At 40.3% G+C, this 19978-nt stretch overlaps 1 protein-coding gene across 4 annotated transcripts in view; it reads right to left on the bottom strand.

Moving 5' to 3' along the window:
* atp2b3b (ATPase plasma membrane Ca2+ transporting 3b) overlaps positions 1–19978 on the bottom strand; it is a 60710-nt gene that overhangs the window by 33336 nt on the left and 7396 nt on the right. For all 4 annotated transcript variants that reach the window (XM_067591281.1, XM_067591278.1, XM_067591279.1 and 1 more), the window contains exons 3-11: positions 17784–17981; positions 15730–15987; positions 13678–13803; positions 9325–9450; positions 6515–6556; positions 6222–6386; positions 5550–5621; positions 5256–5398; positions 3731–3863 (exon numbers count right to left, since the gene is read on the bottom strand). In XM_067591281.1, coding sequence (XP_067447382.1) covers positions 3731–3863; positions 5256–5398; positions 5550–5621; positions 6222–6386; positions 6515–6556; positions 9325–9450; positions 13678–13803; positions 15730–15987; positions 17784–17981 — 1263 coding nt within the window. The remainder of the gene's footprint in view (positions 1–3730; positions 3864–5255; positions 5399–5549; positions 5622–6221; positions 6387–6514; positions 6557–9324; positions 9451–13677; positions 13804–15729; positions 15988–17783; positions 17982–19978) is intronic.

The following is a 19978-nucleotide window of genomic DNA, read 5'->3' as shown; positions in this document are numbered from 1 at the left end:
ATTGAACATTTGATAGTTTTTCCACCAAATCCTATTTTTATCAAACCATTACTTGACAACTTTTGAATTCATATTACTGGATTACACATCATTAGACAAAAATGTCTTCACTAGATGTCTATCTGATAGTGCTGTAGCTAAATTTAAGGAAGCAATTCCATCAGTATAGAATTCAGTGCCATGTCTCAATACTTCAGAGGACTCTTATGCTAATTTTAGTCCCTCTCAAATTGTATATTATATCAGTATAATAATTTTGTTGATAGTGCCACAGGCTCACTGCAAATAACACTTGATTCCATCGCCCCTTTAAAAGGAGAAGAATAAAACATAAGAGGTTAGCTCCATGATATAACTCCCAAACCCGCAAATTGAAGCAAACATCACGAAAATTTGAAAGGACTTGGCGTTCCACCAAACTAGAAGAATCTCACTTAGTCTGGCAGGATATTCTTGAAACATATAGGAAGGCCCTCTGTCATGCCAGAGCCACCTATTACTCATCATTAATAGAGGAGCATAAAAACAGCCCTAGGTTCCTTTTCAGCATTTTGCCAGGCTGACAAAGAGTCATAGCTCTATTGATCCATGTAGTCCTATAGCTCTCAGTAGTAATGACTTCTTTAATGATAAAATTCTATTAGAGACAAAATTCAACACCTCCCGCCCTCAACAGGCACTGATTTATCAACAAACACAGGAACCTTAGAAACAGCTGTAAAACCTGATAAATATTTGGACGGTTTTCTCCAATTGGCTCTCCTGAATTAACTTCAACGATTTTTTCATCCAAACCATCAACCTGTCTCTTAGACCCCATCCCAACTAGTCTGCTTATATATAAAAATGATCAAATCTGTCTTTAGCAACAGGTTATGTACCACAGTCCTTTAAAGTAGCTGTAATTGAACCTCTTCTTAAGAAGCCTACTTCAGGCGTTTTAGTCAACTATAGACCTATATCTAATCTTCCATTTCTCTCTAAGATCCTTGAGAAAGCTGTCACCAATCAGTTGTGTGACTTTCTACATAACAATAGTTTATTTGAGGCTTTTCAGTCAGGATTTAGAGCGCATCATAGCACAGAGACAGCACTGATTAAAGTCACAAATGATCTAACTGCATCAGACAAAGGACTTCTCTCTGTACTTGTCTTGTTAGATCTTAGTGATGATCAATTTGACACAATTGATCATCACATCCTATTACAGAGACTGGAACATTTAATTGGAACTGCATTAAGCTGGTTTAAGTCCTATTTATCAGATCGATTTCAGTTTGTACATGTTAATGATGAATCCTCCGTGAAGGCAAAAGTTAGACACGGAGTTCCATAAAGTTCTGTACTTGGACCAATACTATTCATCTTGTATATGTTTCTTTTGGGTAATATTATTCGGAAACACACTATTAATTTTCATTGCTATGCAGATGATACCCAATTATATTTATCAATGAAGCCAGATGAAACCAATCAGTTAACTAAACTCCAAGCATGCCTTAAGGACATTAAGACCTAGATGACCTGCAATTTTCATAACAAAATAAGATGTTATTGTGCTTGGCCCTAAATGCCTTAGAAACACATTATCTAATGATATAGCTAATCTAGTTGGCATTACCCTGGGCTCCAGCACCACCGTAAGGAATCTGGGAGTTATCTTTGATCAGGATATGTCCTTTAACTCCCACATAAAACAAATTTCAAGGACTGCCATTTTTCACTTTCACGTAATATTGCAAAAATCAGGCACATCCGTTCTCAAAAAGATTTCCGGGTAAAAAATAGTCCATGCATTTGTTACTTTTAGGCTGGATTATTGCAATTCCTTATTATCAGGCTGCCCTAACAAGTCTCTAAAGACTCTCCAGCTGGTCCAGAATGCTTCTGCACGTGTTCTGACAAAAACTGGAAAAAGAGACCACATTTCTCCCATTATAGCTTCGCTGCATTGGCTTCCTGTAAAATCCAGGATCAAATTTAAAATTCTTCTCCTCACCTACAAAGCTCTTAATGGTCAGGCACCATCATATCTAAAAGAGCTCATAGTACTCTATTATCCCTGTAGAACACTGCACTCCCAGAATGCAGGCTTACTTGTGGTTCCTACAGTCTCCAAAAGTAGAATGGGAGGCAAAGCCGTCAGCTATCAAGCTCCTCTCCTGTGGAACCATCATTCAGATTCGGTCTGGGGGGTAGACACCCTCTCTACCTTTAAAGGTAGGCTTAAAATTTTCCTTTTTGATAAAGCTTATAATTAGGGCTGACCAAGCTCACCTTGGACCAGCCCTTAGTTATGCTGCTATAGGCCTAGACTGCCATGGGACTTCCCATGATGCACTGAGCTCCTCTCTCCTCCTCTCCATCTGTATGTATTTATATACCATTACTGCATGTTACTAACTCGGCTTCTTCCCTGGAATTCTTCTTGTTCTCTCATCCGCAGGAAACCCCAGGATCCAGGCTATGAGCCTTCGCCACGGGGATGTCCTTCTCCAGCTATTGCTGCTATTTGGTATTGCTAGTCATATATCTATTATTAGGGCCCAAGCACCGAACGGTGCGGAAGCCCTCTTGTAACTGAAGTGATTATTCTCTATTATTACTAGGGCCCGAGCACCAAACGGTGCAAAGGTCCTCTTGTAACTGAGGGAATTCTTCTCTACTATTATTATTATTAGGGCCCCAGCACCGACAGTGCGAAGGCCCTATTGTATTTCAAGGAATTCTTCTTCTTCTTCCAAAACAAACGCATTTTTGAGGGCTTAAACGTGCATGAATAGTTGTTAAACTTTGCACATACATCAGAAGTGGTGAAAAATTTGATATTTTATAGGTCCCAAAGGTGGACGTGGCAAAATGGCTCAACAGCGCCCCCTAAACTGTATCCCCTGCGGCATGTTTCACCGACATGCACAGAAATTGGTACGCACATGTATCATGCCCTGACGCACAAAAAAGTCCCTTGGAGCTAAACCGTAAACCCAACAGGAAACCATTTTGAATTAAGCGACCATTTTTGGCAATTTGCATGCTTTGTATTTTAACAACTCCTCCTACAGATTTCATCAGGTTGACTTCAAAATTTCTGTGTGTCATCTAGCCTAGTTTGTGATCAAAAGCTATCAAAATCATGAGTTTTCACTGAACACCCTTGCCGTGGCGATGCAGCAAATTTTGATGTTTCGCCATAAAACTGGAAGTCCTTATAACTCCAAGATACATTGTCCAATCTGCCCCAAAGTTCTCATGCTTCATGAGGGTCCCATCCTCATGAAGCATCCTCATGACACACAGGAAGTGATATTTAACTTGTTCGTTCAAAGTTTGATAACAGGCCGGTCCTGAAAAAAACTGCATGCCTGCAATAAAAGCCCTTTGACTGCGGCATGCCCCGACGTGCATGAAGGTGCGAGGCCCCAATCATTTAATTATTATTGTTATTATTGTTTTTATTCTATTTCTCTAAAGTTTGAGTATTTGACAAATGCATTAATTAAGACTTAAAATTGTCCTTATATCTGCTTTCAACTACAGTATGTTGTGTTATAAAGCATTTATTAAGTGTTAAAATACTGCTTGTAGTTAGTAAATGGCAGTGTTTTTTTCATGCATCTCAGAATTGCATCGTGTGTTCATTATGATGTGGCACAGGCAACACAGATGCTTATAGAGCAATACTCTTGAATTTTATTTTAATATAATTTAGGAATTTTTTCCTTTCACTCACCAAGGTAAGCCTGCACCACAGTCATGCGGTTGGTGGTGAGGGTGCCAGTCTTATCGGAGCAGATCGCTGTGGCATTGCCCATGGTCTCACATGCATCCAGGTGGCGAACAAGGTTGTTGTCCTTCATCATTTTCTACATATGAAATAGTGATGGAAAGCAGAAGGATATGTGAGGGGTGGATGTAAGCGTGGGATTAGAGGGAATGATGATGGATAGAGGGAGGGACGAAATACAAAGGCAGAGAAAAATGGATTGATAGAGGTAAGGAGAGAGTGAGACAGGGAACAATGCAGTAACTGCTCACTTAAATGAAAATCCAAAGGCAGATAAAATTAGTCATTTTTTTGTCATTCGGGATATTTTTGAAGGAAACACTGCAGTGCGTAACTTGTGCAAAGACTGATAGTGCAGGTAAAAAATGGTGATTGATAAAGACTCATATTGTGAAGCAAACCAATTGCATAGGGTACATATATGAGGAGAATTCTTTTGTGATACATAACGCACAGATGCAAACTCCATTCAATAATTAGTTACTGTTTTCAGTGAAGATTTGTGTTATTTGTAATGTGGATTTATACTGGTGCCTTCACTGAAATAAGCTGCACACTCTGATTACATTTTAATAGACTTTGTAGGTGTGAACATAAAAGCTATTGAGAGTAGGATGCACACACTTCCCAGGAAGGACACTAAAAGAGGAACAGTTTGTGATGTTGATTGAATGACCTAAAGCCAATGTGGCTATCCACAAGTGCCGTCATACCAGGCTGCCTATAAACATACTAGCAGGGACAGACTAAAATTTCTTAGTCATAAAATCCTCAGGTGACCTATAACCCACGCAGTAGTGCAATTTAAGACTGAGGAAGACACACTGGAATTGAGGGTGCAGGTTTGGTTTCAGAAGTGAGGGGACACAATGAAGTTGGGGGTCTTCAAAACCATAAAAAATAAAGAAACTGCTATTTCCTGCAATTATATAAATTTTATATCAAATACACTGTTATCATGCTTTCCATTATAATGTTAGTCCAACAAAAAAAAGAAATTCCATGAAAACGGCTGGATTATTAAGTCACTAACCCTACTGAAGATCAATAATTTGGTTTCATTGACAGAAAACGTTGTAGGCTATTTGCATATTCACTGAACGGAACACTGTAACCTGCCCTATCTTTGCTTTATGTTTAATTCTAGTGTCTTTTTACAAGAATATTAATCAAATAAAAATAAAAATGAAAGAAATAGTTTGACATTTTGAGAAATAAAATCATTTGCTTTTGTACCGAGAGTTTGATGAGAAGATCTATACCACTCTCATATCTGTCTGTTCAATATGAGGCTAAAGCCAGGAGACGGTTAGCATACCTTAGCATACAGACTAAAAATAGGGGAAAACAGCTAGCCTGGCACTGTCCAAAGGTAACATGTCAATGTGCACATTATAATAGTCGTTAAAGAACCAATAGTTCCTGCATTTGCATTTGCTAACCATTCACTAAATTGCCTGGGTGGGTCTACCTTGACAGAGTAAGCCAGAGAGATGGTGACAGCGAGAGGTAAGCCCTCTGGGACAGCCACCACCAACACAGTGACTCCAATGATGAAGAACTTGACAAAGTACTGGATGTAGACCGGAGTACACTCTGTCAGCCACGCCTGACCTGCAACACACACCACACTTCATATTAAGGCCTACTTTAAGGTCTACTTTAAAGAGTGAGTCATACTCAGCAGAGTGCTAAACATTTAACATAATAGGAAAAGACTGACATTGGTAAATATCTGCCTGGAAGTGAAATTGTACACACAGACCTTTGACAACAAACGTGTCGATGACAAAGTACAGGACCAGAATGATGACAGTGATGGCCGACATCACCAAACCTGTGGGGAGATTCAATGAAGGGACACTTTATCAGTGATTCACTCAGTCAGTCTGCTCTGACTTTACACAGTGCTTCGTCGTTCACTTCACTCCTCTACCTGTGTGATCAAACTCCATCACAGTTTAGAGCATTTGAGAAAATCATCTCCTACACATCTGTATCTGTTACTGAGCAGTAATAAAACAACATTTTAGCTATGACTCTTTGAACCTTATGTGCAAAGTTTCACAATGCCAATACATTTCCATCACTGTAGGGTACTGGAGAAATACAATTTACTGAGCTTTGAGAATTTTAGATTATTCCTTAATTTGAGCCTAGTTTATGAAATTTTAAATGGTAATAAGCTAATAATAATAATAATAGTAATAAGCTAACTCTGGTACAGTACATCAAATGGTAACATTTATGTTTAAGACTACATGGTCCCAATAAATACATAAATAAACTCACAATTCATTTTTTGTATTCAGAAAGAATTTTAGTGTGCATCATTCAGCTCTGTGGGACTGAAGGCTACAGAATTGACTGTATATGTAACTAGAAAGTTACTTAACAACTGTCAAAGCAGCAAATTTTAGGTAAACCAGTTCTTCACCTGCTTTGCCAATTTGAACAGCCAGTTTGGTAAGCTTGCCCTGTAACACACTCTTCTCTTTCTTTGGAACGCTGGTCTTCTTCTTCTCTCTGTCCTCTACCTCCCCTCCCTCTGCACTCTTCAGGGGTTGCATCTCCATGGCAACACCCCCATCCTGCTTCTTGGCTGAAACACATACACAGATAAAAAAAAAAAAAGATGGACATTCTCTTCAGCACTGTACCTGAAGACCATGTAAGCCACATCCAAACTCAAACTTCATAGACAAACATGCACACGTCATGACCTTTTACCTTTGTTCTGATTGTTCTCCACAGCTCCATCAGGTTGTTTTCCTAAGAGAAAGGGAGGGTAAGATATAAAGATAAGGGAATAGAAAGACAGACAGTTATGGAAAAGTAGTGTTTACATGTGTGCATATTCATAGTCATTAACAGTTCATATGGAAAGCCAAAACACACGTCTAAAAACAGAAACCCACAGAGAAACAATACTAAAGGGAAGAGTAATAAAGGCACACACATTGTCATACACTGGGGGACTGAGAGACGTTATATATGTATGTATATATATATGTACGTTATATATATATAAGTCCATCATAGATTACTGTCACTTTCACTGCACCGTGCACTGGGGTCTATTCATTGTTGAGGAAAGAAACTGGGCAGGGCAGACAACTTTATGCTCACATACCATTGGTGACTGTGCTGTGACTGGCATCTGTAGAGATGAGCAACTGAGCACTGTCCTCTGGGGAATGTGTGAGGACGGAAGGTTTTGGGGGTACATGAGAGGATTTGGCAAAAAAAGGGAAAACAAAAGAGAGCAAAAATGAAAGAATAAAAAACTCAAATAGAAAATGTGTTTGTACGCACGACTCTACTAGTAGAACGGTTGCTGATGACTATAGAAAACCCCCAAAAAAGTAATGGAATAAAGTCTCAGTCTAAAATGAGAGACAAATCAAAGAGAAAAGTAAACAGCCCTGTTGAAAACCCATATTGTATGAGGAAAAACTTACAAGTTATGGCATTTGTAGAAGTCTTATGAATAATGTATTAGCTCCAGTAAATGTTGTCTGTCTGAATGATCCGGCCCACAGAGGCTGCTGCACTGAGTGCAATACATCCTAGTAGACAACTAACACTTAGGAAACAGAATGAGGACAACAAGCGATAAAAGTATTTTTTCGTGAAATAAGCATCACGAGCTAATTTGTTGCTGTCCATAGCCTAACGCCTGGGGCACACAGCTCACGTGAGACGCGTGTCTCCGTGTGGCTGCTGTGGCACGTCATCTAGAGATTCGAGGTCTCGCCTATTTTTCCAGCGTGATGCGCATGGTTCTCAGCAAAAATAGACAAAAATAGAAAATGATCCGTTGACAGTCATATTGACATCACACCTTTGACTATAGTTTCAATATCTATATCTGTAGAATATGTCACAGACATGAAGTGTCACCACTACGGGTCAGCCTCACTTGGAGCGGTGGCAGCGGGGTTTAACTGGTAAAATGATTAATATAGTAAAAAAACACGTCCTGTGTGAGGAGTGTATGTGGCCGACACAGAAGTATCCCCAACCAGACCCCACCATGCCTGTCAGAAAGAAAGCCACTTTCAACTCACATATTATTTATTTATTTTTAACAATTGAGCACAAACTTCTTAATCTTTTTCTGACTAAACTAAATATAAATGACATTTATAATTAAATTATATGAAACATACTATTATTGATGGCCATTATCAAAGCCAAACTCTATGTAGAGAGATAGAGCTGGCAGCAGACGTTCCGCAGCAGCAACACTGTCTGTGTGGACGCTGGACGCATGCGAGACGCAGCAGTTCAGCGACGCACACGCACTGCCGAGGTTCACGCAGGCTGTGTGTCCCAGGCGTAAAGCCTTGATCCCACCGGGAGCATGCGTGCCACGTTCCAGCTCAGACGCAGCCGCCGAAGCTGATCGGGCCACTGTAGTCACTGCTTGTGATCCCACCGGGCGCACCACGGCACGTTCCAGAAGTGTCCCAGAAGCAGCTCTCGGCTCTGCTGCGCTAAAGGTACGTGCCCCATCTATTTTTGACAGAGGCCGCGTCAAGCTGCACAGAGCAGATCAAGCTGGGCAGGAAGTCAGACACAGAAACAGCACTGAGCATCCAGTCAATTTTCAAAATAAAACACCCCGCACAGACTCCCAGTTATATATCATCAACAAACACAATCAAAACAGATGAATAAAGAAACCATTTAACTAGGTAGCCTATTTAACCATAGTAGAAGCACAGAAATCAAGGAAAATGACCGTGCAGTGGAGCGGAGAGCCACTTCTGGGATGCTTCTGAAACACGCCATGGCGCACCCGGTAGGATCACAGGCATTGACTAGAGAGGACGCGGTCAGCTCCGGTGGCCGCGTTGGAGCCGAGGTGCACACGCACCCGGTGGGATCAAGCTGTAATGCTTTATGTGTCTACCAACCAACACTCTTTCTCCCTCACTCGCCCCTGCTCTTTCAATAATTGATTCAATCTGCAGCCTCTCTCTCAGATTAAGGTAGGTAAGGAGGAACAGGGGAAAGCAACAGCAGAGATAGGAAAGTGAAAGAGGTCACAGGAGTGGGTGTAAACCAGAGACCAAGTGAGAGAAATAGGGAAAGATGGATATGCAGAGAAAGGGGGCATGAGAACATGAGGCAGTGAGAGGGAGTGGAGAGGAATAGAGAGGATGTGGACTAAATTATCTATGAGGTTAAACTGATGTGGTTCCTGTGGAAGCTCTTATCTGAAATCAGTTAGGCACCCAACTAACTCTACACACACATACACATGTATGCTGTGCTGTGTGCATGTTAACTGACTCAAGAGCAGTTTGAAGTATTCATCCATGGAGATAGTGGGGATGTGTGGAAGAGACTGTCTTCCTGTAAGCTTCTTTCCTGGGTTTTGTTGGCATCTATTTACTTTTACTGGTTTATGAGTGGATAAAATGACTGAAAAGCTCCAGTGCTTCAACAAAAATGTCTTTCTCTCATTACTGTCCAAAACACCATTTTGTAAATGTACAATGTCTCTCCACCGGTTCCTCTCTTCCACTAACCTTTCTTTTCTTTACCATCTTCCTCCACCTCTCCGGCACCCAGCAGAGTGAAGATGATGCCCGTCTGCGAGTTGACACCAACAGCCGTCACAAGCATCCTTCCTGAGCCCTCCATCACATGGGTACCTTAACATCCAAACAGATTGCATAGTTGAGGGTCAGACATTAAATAGCTTGGCCAAAGAGTCCTATGGAGAGAGATTTGTTTCATAATGATTTGTGTGAACAGGTCGACAATCTGTGTGTAAATGTGTAATCTGTAAACTCACAAAAATATTTTGCAAATATAAAACAGATCTGCAAATACACACACAAATTCCACAAATAAAAAAAATCACTGTGAATACATTAAATTAATTTACAAATAAATGAAAAGCATTTGTGAATATCTTCCTACGACTGTCCAACAGGCATTTGTGAACTCAGTTTTTATTTGTGAATTGAAAAAACATTTGTGGATCTCAGTACTACACTTGTGGATTTGCTTTTTACACACACAGAGTTTTGAAACAAACTTCCCGCCGGTCCGAACGAAAATCCACTCGAATCACTCTGTCGTTTTCGGACGAAAAATGCTGACGACGTCATTTCCGAATTTCAAAGTAAGAGCATGCAGTCTTTCTATGAGCTGTTTTACTGTTCTAAACCTGCATTAGTGGAGGCAGTGTATAAACACATCCACATATTACCACCATATTCATTGCAATGTTAGCTTATTTACACATCCACCAGACATGGATTAACATTAACATTATTCCAAAGTCATAATTATTTGACTGATGAAAAGTCCAATATTCCTTTAAGCTCTGGTTTGGTCTTGTTTGTTCACCGACTCCTGTTCACCAGCTGGTCTCTAACTTTGTCTGTTTTCTGATGATAGTGGTGAGAGACAACCAAAACAGTAAAACTGAAATAATGAGCTGAAAGACGCTAAATTGCTGCATAGAGCTGAGGGAAATGGGTGATCAGTGGGTTTGTCACTGGGAGCGATCCCTTTCCCATTATACATTCAGTAGTCCTTTGATCCATTATATATAAACATATTGATTAGAGTATGGGATTCAATAATTTGAATCTCGAACACACCAGCAAGGTGGAATATCTTGTGGGCCACAACACCAAAGGTTGCAAGGCCGGTAACTTTGGCACTAACCGCTTAAGTGGTTCTGAAAACCTTGTAGGGGAACCAGTACCCCTCCCTTTGTTTTCTGCCAAGTTCTGTAAAGGCCCAAAGAAGGTCTGGGCTCAATCAACGATAACCTCTAACCTCAAGAACATGGATGTATATTCAACTTCAGTTTGGAAATGCCTTCAAAGGTAAACTGAGAGTCCTTTCTCCACATTTAAGTGTCAGTTTTGACTCTTCAAAGGACATTCACAGGACAATCTCCTCCCATTCTACCTCCAGAGACGCCCACAACTGTGTCGGATAAATCCCAAGTGAGGTTTATGACACAAACTACAAACAACTACGTTCTTTATCAACTCAAGTCTCAGGAAACACTTGATTAATGGAATTTTCCTTGAAAAAAAAGAGAGAGACTGTTTTATCACAATTTAACTGCTTCAGTTTGTTTTGATGAGTTGGGACAAGCCTACCTATTTTCTCTCTCTAACCTATGCCTACACACACACCCACATACCAACACACTTATACTCTCCCTTTTGTTTTTCACTCTGGTGTGACTTCAGATAAGGACATTCGCCAGATGTCAGTCGTAAATTAAGGGAAGGCTTGGCTTGAGTTTCTGTGCTCCTTAAAGCCACAAGTGTGATTCAATGTTTATTAAGTATATAATAATATTACAACCTATATATTACTGGTCACAAAGCAATACCGATCAAAATGCTCTAACTCTGAACTTTCTGTAATAAGTTATGGCTAAGATAATCATGTTTAGATTAAATTACCATGCATTATATGTACCATTTTAATTTTATTGTGTAACCTAATCACAGGATTCAACTCAGGTGTTGAATAGTAGTAACATTATAGATATGTGTCTCTGAATATTTTAGTGATGTATTGAATCCATGTTTAAATGTGAATGGTCATGATGAAATGTGTAAGCTTCGATTTAAACTTAATTTTGAGTAACCAACTGAGGGGAGATCACCTGTTTTCTCAAAGGATTTTCTGTTTTGCATGGAAGAGCTTCTTCCTTCCTTTCCTTCTCCGAGGAGATGCACGTCGCATCTCTAAATACTATAATACTATATATATAATACTATCTTTCTTTCATATCACGTGATCTCCTAAGTTAACTTTCTTTTCTTTTAAGCTACGTGCAGTATTGTAACTTCAGTGAAACAAACTTTATTTTGAAATTCTTTCGTGTCTAATAGCTTGAAGTATAGTTCCATTCGGCTGGTGAAATTATTTTTTGAGTTATTTAGTAAGAAAGTCAGTATAGTCAGTCAGGAGACTTCAAAGTAAAACGATTCTTCCGCAGATCAAGACATCTTTGACGTTACCAGATGTTTCCAGAGACAACTACATCAGATCAGTTTGTCTCCTTCATCTAACTGTTAAACCCTGTGGTGATTCGGCCAATCACCTGAATAAACCGTTAAAACAACGCTCCTGCAATGCTCACAAGTGGAAAACATCTGCTGGGACGCCAGAGCTGAAACAGCTGATTTCTCATCACCCTGATGCAGCAGACAGACCGCTAGGTCACCAGTTCATCTACGACACTGTGACAAAAGTAGGCTAAACAAAACCTCTCCTGATCTGCTTCTATGATTAAGAACTGGCGCCGTTTGAACTGAACTCTCCAGTCAAATTCTTAGAGAAGTTGGTTAATTAAATTACCTTAGCCTGAATGAATTTTCTGGTAATTACGTTATCATCCCAACATTTCACCATCGGTCCTTCATAACTTATAACTCGCCATTTAGAACATATTACACTCATTCTAGTTGATTATTCATTTATCTGTTTGCATCTCATACCTCAGACATGAGACTGAAAAAAGTGTTTCTGTGTCTCTTCCTGGCACAGGTGAAAAATAAGGGAAGTGGAAGGATTTTATATTAATAAATGTGGATGTTCCTACAACCTGTTAGTTAACACTGGGGTTTTCTCTATCTATAGTCTATGGGTATCTACTACTGTACTGGACAGTAACATTTCAGCAACTTTATCACTATCACAGCTCACAACAGGGCTGTAACGGGTATTTTAATTGAACCCCACACACCTCAGAAATTGTTTACTATCCACCAACAAAACTCTGTAAAAAGTATTTTAAGAATCACAAAATTTCACATTTTAGTCATTAATTTACAGGAAGGTGTTCAAGTATTGTTTTTGAGCTACTAAACACGACCAGTTGTGCTAGTAAGGCTGTCAGGGCTCTGGCTGGGTCTCTAGCTTTTCTCTTTGTGTTTTTTCCCTGTCTTCCCCTGTCTGTCTGTCTGTTTGTGTGTGTGTAGGTGCGGCTTCCCTGACCTGGCACCTGGGTTCAATTCCACTCCTGTCTACAATCAGCTCGTCAAGCCACAGCTCAAATACTCCGGCTCTCCTTCCACTCATCTCCAGATTGTTCAGTCACCTTTGTGGTAGCTACGCTCTCAGCCGCTCAGTATTACCAATACTAGGGTTATTTTCATGTGCTCTCTCTTCTGTGCTTTCACTAATACGAGTTCTCCTGTGCCCAGGTCTCCAGTGTCAACCCGTCCACCCGGTCATCTGTTGTTCTTCAGCTGCAAGCCCATTCTCCAGCCACGCCAAGCGCACCCAGCCACCTGCCTCTTTCTGCTACACAACCCCTCTCCAGCCTGCCAGCACCAGCTCCCCTCCCTTCTACCCTCCATAACCAAAGGTTGCTCATTAAACCATCCTTTTCTCATCCATCCATCTGTTTTCCGTGTCTGCTTTTGGGTTCAAAAACAACCTCAGCCGTAGCAAAGGCTATTGATTGGAATACATTTTGCATTAATAAGTTAGCATTAGCTTGGGGTAGCAAAATAACAAGAACATCTAACAACACAATATATAAGATACAGTAATGCAGTTTGCGATTTTGTCATGTTAGATTGTCAGTTCCTATTACTTTATCCATCCCTTGTACATGTAGGAAATGGACAAAATGCAGCCTCATTAACTACTTTGATTAGATTTGACCCAACACTTCCCCGACACAGCCCCAACTAAAACGGACTAAAGCAATTGTATTGCATTTCAGTACACTGTCAGATGTTTCTGTTATTTAGTCCAGTGCTAGAAGGTCCAATCACATCAGAGCACAGCTAGTCTTGAGTTATGTTCACAAAAATGTGTCAAATGATGATGTTCTCCATGTAGTACCAGGGTGGCAGAGCACAACAATCTAAAGTGTGAAAACAAACCTGAGAGCAGCATGGGGTCCTTATCCACAGACTTGCGTACGTGGTCAGACTCTCCTGTGAGAGAGCTCTCATCTATCTTCAGATCGTTGCCTTGGACCAAGACACCATCAGCTGGCAGCAGGTCCCCTGAACATAGACCAGTACAGATCAGTGTTTGATTCACCTTGTGGTTTATGTCCTTCTTGGTTAGGGACTTGTCAACGCATGGGTTTGTAACGGGGGCATTTATGTATGGTTATCTCTCGGGGAGGTGTTAGGTAATACATGTACCACTTTACAGAGATAAGCAGTGCTGTTATTTTAAAGTGGATAAACATTTAGAATAAGTCAGTGGGTGCCTTTTTAAAGAAACAGGTCAACATTTTGGGAGATAACTTTACCACTCTCATGTCTATATGAAGCTACATACAGCTAGGAGGTGATTAGCTTAACTTTGCATAGAGACTGGATGAAGGGGAAACAGCTAGCCTAGCCAGCACCTGTTCCTAAATGTTACTAACCCATCAAAAAAAACATTGAGACGGCCAGTTGTGGTTTTAGCCCGTAACTCCTTGTAAAACCACAACTTGTCATTTTTACGTATCTGTTTGTGCACAGAATAGCAAAATCTCAAACTATTCCTAATAAGGACATGTAGTAAGTATGGCAAAAGTATCGTTATAGCTCTTTGAAGAGGCGACAAGAGCAGAAAAGACCAGACAGGAACTTTACAATTTCCTTTCTGAAAAGAGTTTATTTTTATTTTTATAATTTATCATTTTTGTCTCACACAAAGGGCTTCATGCACTAATATGTGCATACATTGTACTTTGTGCGCAACATAATTGCACACACAAAGTTACTGTTGGATTCATGACATGTGTGCATCGGCGAATTTTGTTCTTACCACCACACGTATGTTAGTGAATCAGAATCATTCTAAACTGACAGACGCATGCCTGCTATCCGTAATTAGCATACTACCACGCCCACATTACTCTAAGCTCTGTTGCAAAGAGGACTGTGATGGTAAAAATATTGAAAAACTTTAATGCTAATAAAATGCAAACAATAGTTTCATAAGTAGAAGCCAGAAAAGGCAGATTTAGCTGGTAAACATGTCATTGGCACAACTGTTTAGAGCCTGATTGTGAATCTTGTATACAGCCTGCATACCTGTTGCACCACTGCCACGCAGTATGTTCATAAAAAAATAAAAAGTTGGTTAATGTGTAGATCTGTGAAATTGATCTAAATAAATCTCTACTGCTGCGCCAGGTGCGCATCATGTTTCATCCCTGTCCACAACAGGCTGTGATGTACCAACATCAGAGCACCCCTTCCTGTGCCACTACTGAACTGTCAGGCTTTGAACCAGCTGCATATACCACAGCCAAATCTGATGGGGGAAATGAATCAATGTCACATTCCAATATGGACAGTCAAATATATAAGCTATTGTCATCTGAAAGTGTGAACAGGACACACTTTTAAATATTTGTATATTTACACAATCATTTTTTCAATAATTGTGGTTCTAATATACTGTTTACATTGAATAAATATTGCCTATATCATTTTTTAAGAACGTTTATTATTTTTGCGTATGCATGGTCTAAGGCAGTTCTAAATCTGTTGGCAGAGTTTTGTGCTTAAAACGCACAGTTTAAGCACAGATTTGTGCGTACGCACTGTTTGTGAATGAGGCCTGCTGTGTTTTTTACATTAGCAGAGTTTCAGCAGTAGATATTTAGTTGAAATGCAAACACATAACTCATGATTATCTTTATTAGCAGTTAGCTGTATCAATATAATACAAAAACTATTGGTATGGTGTAAAAAAAAACAAAAAAAACTTTCTTTCCTTTTGAGATTTGACTGCTTATCAAATTTCGTGTGATAATGTAACACTACTTTCAGTTTTCCCTCTCATAGCTTGTGATGGGTATTTGTGATTTTAATTTTTACATATATAGGGTAATAACTGAATTTGAAAAAATCTGACTAAAAAGCTGACTCATCGATAGTGAAAATATTTGGAAGTTGCTGCTCATTTTGTGAAGGTCTCCTTACCGTATTTGACCTGGGCCATGTCCCCCACCACCATGTCAGCCACGGGGATCTGGATGACATTTCCTTTCCGCACAACAGTGAACTTCTGTTCCTGCTCAATCCGACTCTGTAGACCCCGGAACTGCTTCTCTTTGGACCAGTCATTAAACGCTGTCACCAGGACGACACACGCAACAGAGAGCAGGATGGCCGCACCCTCGATCCAGTTGGCCTCACCCTCGCCTTCATCCTCTGCGCCCGCAGCCAAGTTCCCACATGCTAGAGAGAGGGGAGCAAAGGGATGGCTGGTTAGATATTTCGTGAGGTACACAACTAGAGACATGACATCACAAATGAATAAAATAGTGCTTAACCTGCCTGAATTACTAGCTGGGTGGTAGTATGGATACTTTAAATAAATTCACTATCTTTCATAAAATCTAGAACAATCTGTGTAAAGTACAGACACCACAAAAATGGAGACAAATATATAAACCTCCTGATTCTTTAAGATGAGCCACAATAGGGCATTTAGGTTTGAGTTAAAAAGTAGTTATACTTATTTACTACCATTCATAAATTCAAAAAAAGGTTCATGACATGCAGGACCGCAAATGCTTACGTTGCACCACTCTGCCTCTTAATGTGAAAATTGTGCGTGCTGTTGTTATCTAGGGTGATTTCAGACAGAACCACAGTTTTTTCTCCTTCAGTCCCCTCAGCCCACTTCCTGTTTATCATGACCTCTTACTGTGGTTAAAGATACAAGAAAGCTAATGACAACAATTTGGCAATCCCTTTCACTGTTTGTCTCTCTGGCTTTTGTCTGCTGTACCAGTTGCTTTCATTTTGTGCATTTTCATCCTTTAAACATGAAACCCATAATGATGATAAGATTGTTACATAGGAGATCTTTCTGATTTACCCAGAAAAGAAAATGAACAGGAACAAAGTATAACACAATCTAGACAAAACTCGTCTTTCTAAGAATCACACTTAAGGATTTTTTGATGGAGGTACTTTCATTTGTAAATTTATCTATAATCATATGCTTTGGTAAAACTTTGGTCTTGTCTCTCCTGGCTCTCTGGCCAAGGTGTGCTACTAGAACACTAGAACAAGAGAGAATGCATATATTTTGATGTGTAACTCTCTCAACCCTCTTCCCATTGTATTTTCCACACTTTACTTACCCATGAACCTATCTTTAAAGCGAGACTATGTAACATTAGATAGAAGAAATAACACATTCTTCCTGTTACAAATTAAAAGTTCATAAGCAGTAAAATTAATTGTTGCTCCATTCCATACCCTCAGAGGTTTTGCTGGTATACACAGCCTGGTATGACACTAGCTTATGGTGGCTAATGTTAGCTAATGTTAGCAAACTTAAAATAGATATTGCTGTATAACTGACATTACTGAGGCGGTTAGCTGATATCATGACTCTTCTTTACTTGTGCTGATTTTACACTGTGTTGTAGCATTTACCATTAATCAAGTATGCTAAATTTAAAGTTCATTAGCAGCAAAACCCATTTTTTAATAAATACACTTAGTTTTGTTCCTACTTTCTTACTTACTACCTGCTTGTTGTGGCTAATGTTAGCAACCTTTAACTAGATGTTGCCCTGTGACTGACATTACTATGTCATTTTGCTGTTTTTATGACTCTTGATTGTGAAAGTTCATTCTTAGAAATAGTTAGACGAAATGATTTTAGTTTAAGTTCCACTTATTAGCTTTAGCAACTGCATCATGGTCTTCATCAGAGGATTGGATTTGGGTGGATTTTGCTCAGTTGTTATTTGTTATTTGACTCTTCTCTAGTTGTTACTGATACACTACATTTTAAAATGAATAATCATCCTGTAATTTCCAGTGTTAAAAATTTTTTTGCATATGCTTGCTTTAATGCTCTGTTTCACCCTTCTCCCTTTTCTTTGGCTTTCACCTTACTATTCCTTTCTTCTCTTCCTACAACCTTAGCTTCCTACATTTCTCTTTCCTGCTCTCTACCTCTTTCGCCACTTCCTCTAATCCCCCCTGTCCAACCCAGCCATCCCTCTCCTCACAATGGGTTTCCTCTCCAGGAGGTTGGTAGAAAGAGAGTGCAAGGGAGATGATGGCAGCAATCTCCAAGATGATGAGCGTGACATCCTGTAGAGCCTCCCACACAAGCTCAAGGAAAGTCTTGGGCTTCTTTGGGGGGATGAAGTTTTGGCCGAACGTCTGGCACCGACGCTCCAGGTCTGCTGGGTCCCCACTGAGACCTGACAAACATATTGGGAGGGTGAAAAAAAAAAAATCACAGAAAGCGAAATTCACAATGCCAGGACTGATAAAAACATAACACATCTGCACACACAGTACCACATTCACTTTACAAGTCACTTTCATTCTGTTTCACATAAACATTTGAACAGTTTGAACACATTCAAATGGTTCCAGGTTCACTTTCATTCATAAAAACATAAATAAAATTCCATGTAGCACTGTTTAGCAGGTAATCATTTATCACAAGTACACACAAAGACAGTAGACACACACTGCTGCACACATGTAGCATCATCACCAAGAATCACCCCCAAAAAAATCCAAAACCTACTACACAAACTTTCTCCATCCAGTAAAACAGTTTAATAACATAAAACAAAGTAAAATCAATCAGTAATGGCAGGTAACTCCAAATTTACTTTCCTCCCTCCAAACTGTCTCTCTCGTCTTCAGGCTCACTGCAACATCTCCATCCTCACCCTCCTCTCCCCTTCAACCTCACCCCTAAGTGATTCAGTTTCCATGGTGACCAGGATATCAGGTCCAGTGCTTTCTGTCTCTAACAGGTTTCTGCCCGGCAACAGGTGATGTCATTCCTCCAGTGTACTAGGTTTGGAGTGGAGGTTTTTTTTTTTTTTTGGATTGGCTGTCAGGGAGGGAGAACAGCAATTTGTATGCTGTGGTTGGCCAAGATCGATGACAATCTTTGCGTCCGTTTGCCTGTGTGTGTGTGTGTGTGTGTGTGTGTGTGTGTGTGTGTGTCTATTCAGAGACATTCTGGTCCAATGTGCTTGCTGCAGGAAGTCATATGTGGGTCCCGGCATTGCTGAGGAGTTGTGTAGCAATATGACGCTCAACAGGGTTCAGGCCAAGGCGAGGCAGAGGGAGACAGGGAGAGAGAGAAAACAGGTGTCCTTATGCTGAGTAATCGTAGCTCCTTTCGTTAGTCCATCCCTCCCTCCCTCCCTCTGTCTTTCATCCATCCCTCCATTCTTCCCTTCCTCCTCATCCTCTCTCGTTGGCTCTCCTCCTCTCTTTTTCTCCCTCTCAATCTCCCCTTGATGTGTCCTTGACAATGCGGCAAGCTGTTCTAGCTTTCCTTCCTCACCCCTCATACCCCCCGTTCAGCGCACGCGCACACACACACACACACACTCTTTCACTCCCTCTTTCTTTTTCTCATCATTTCTCCTCCTCCTCCTTTCTCTCTCTTCAATGTGGATATAATGGTCTCATACTGCAGTGCTGGGGTGTATCAGTGTGTGTATGTGTGTGTAAGACACAAAGAGAGATCCCATTCTGTACTGGTTTAACCCCCACTCTTCTCTGTGTATCCTATTACAGCTCATGTGTAGCGATCAACTGCATCAATATACATGCGTCTGTTTGTATTGTACTGTTACACAATATGCATTTCTGTACACATGAGTATTTCCCTGCTGTATATATCCATATTTTCCCATCTATCCATCTGATTTGCCAACTCATGATCCTCCTCTGTGATCGCTGCTATTGTGATCTTGCTAAGAAGAGGCAGCAGCTCTTGTTGCTCTGCCAAACGTCTCAGACGTGGAGCAGAAAAATATCTTGAGCTGTGGGTTTCAGATGGAGTTTCAATTAATGACATTAGATTTCTACAAGGTGGAAAAACATCTTTCTTCATCTGTGTTTGCACTTTGGCTTGTTTGCCACATCAGATGACACCAGATGAAATTGATGAAAGTCATCATAATGCAGAAGAAGCCTGTCCAAGTGTGTAGAGAGCAGGTTGTCTGTGCATTTGTGTGCGTTGTTTGCCAACTGTGCTTTGTAGGGACAACTGCAGATACATGACTCTGTGTGTGTGTGTGTGTGTGTGTGTGTATGCTGGGTTTGTTGGGAACTGCTGCACTGATTCCTGACCAGCTCACAGTATCAAATTAGCAGCACTCAGCACAGACTTACTGTAACTCTACACCCACCAACTCACTCACCTTTTCTCCATTTCATTCTC

Source organism: Thunnus thynnus, chromosome 6 (genome assembly GCF_963924715.1).
Source record: "Thunnus thynnus chromosome 6, fThuThy2.1, whole genome shotgun sequence".
NCBI classification, from domain to species: Eukaryota; Metazoa; Chordata; class Actinopteri; order Scombriformes; family Scombridae; genus Thunnus; species Thunnus thynnus.
This window is presented reverse-complemented; position numbering and strand designations above follow the sequence as displayed.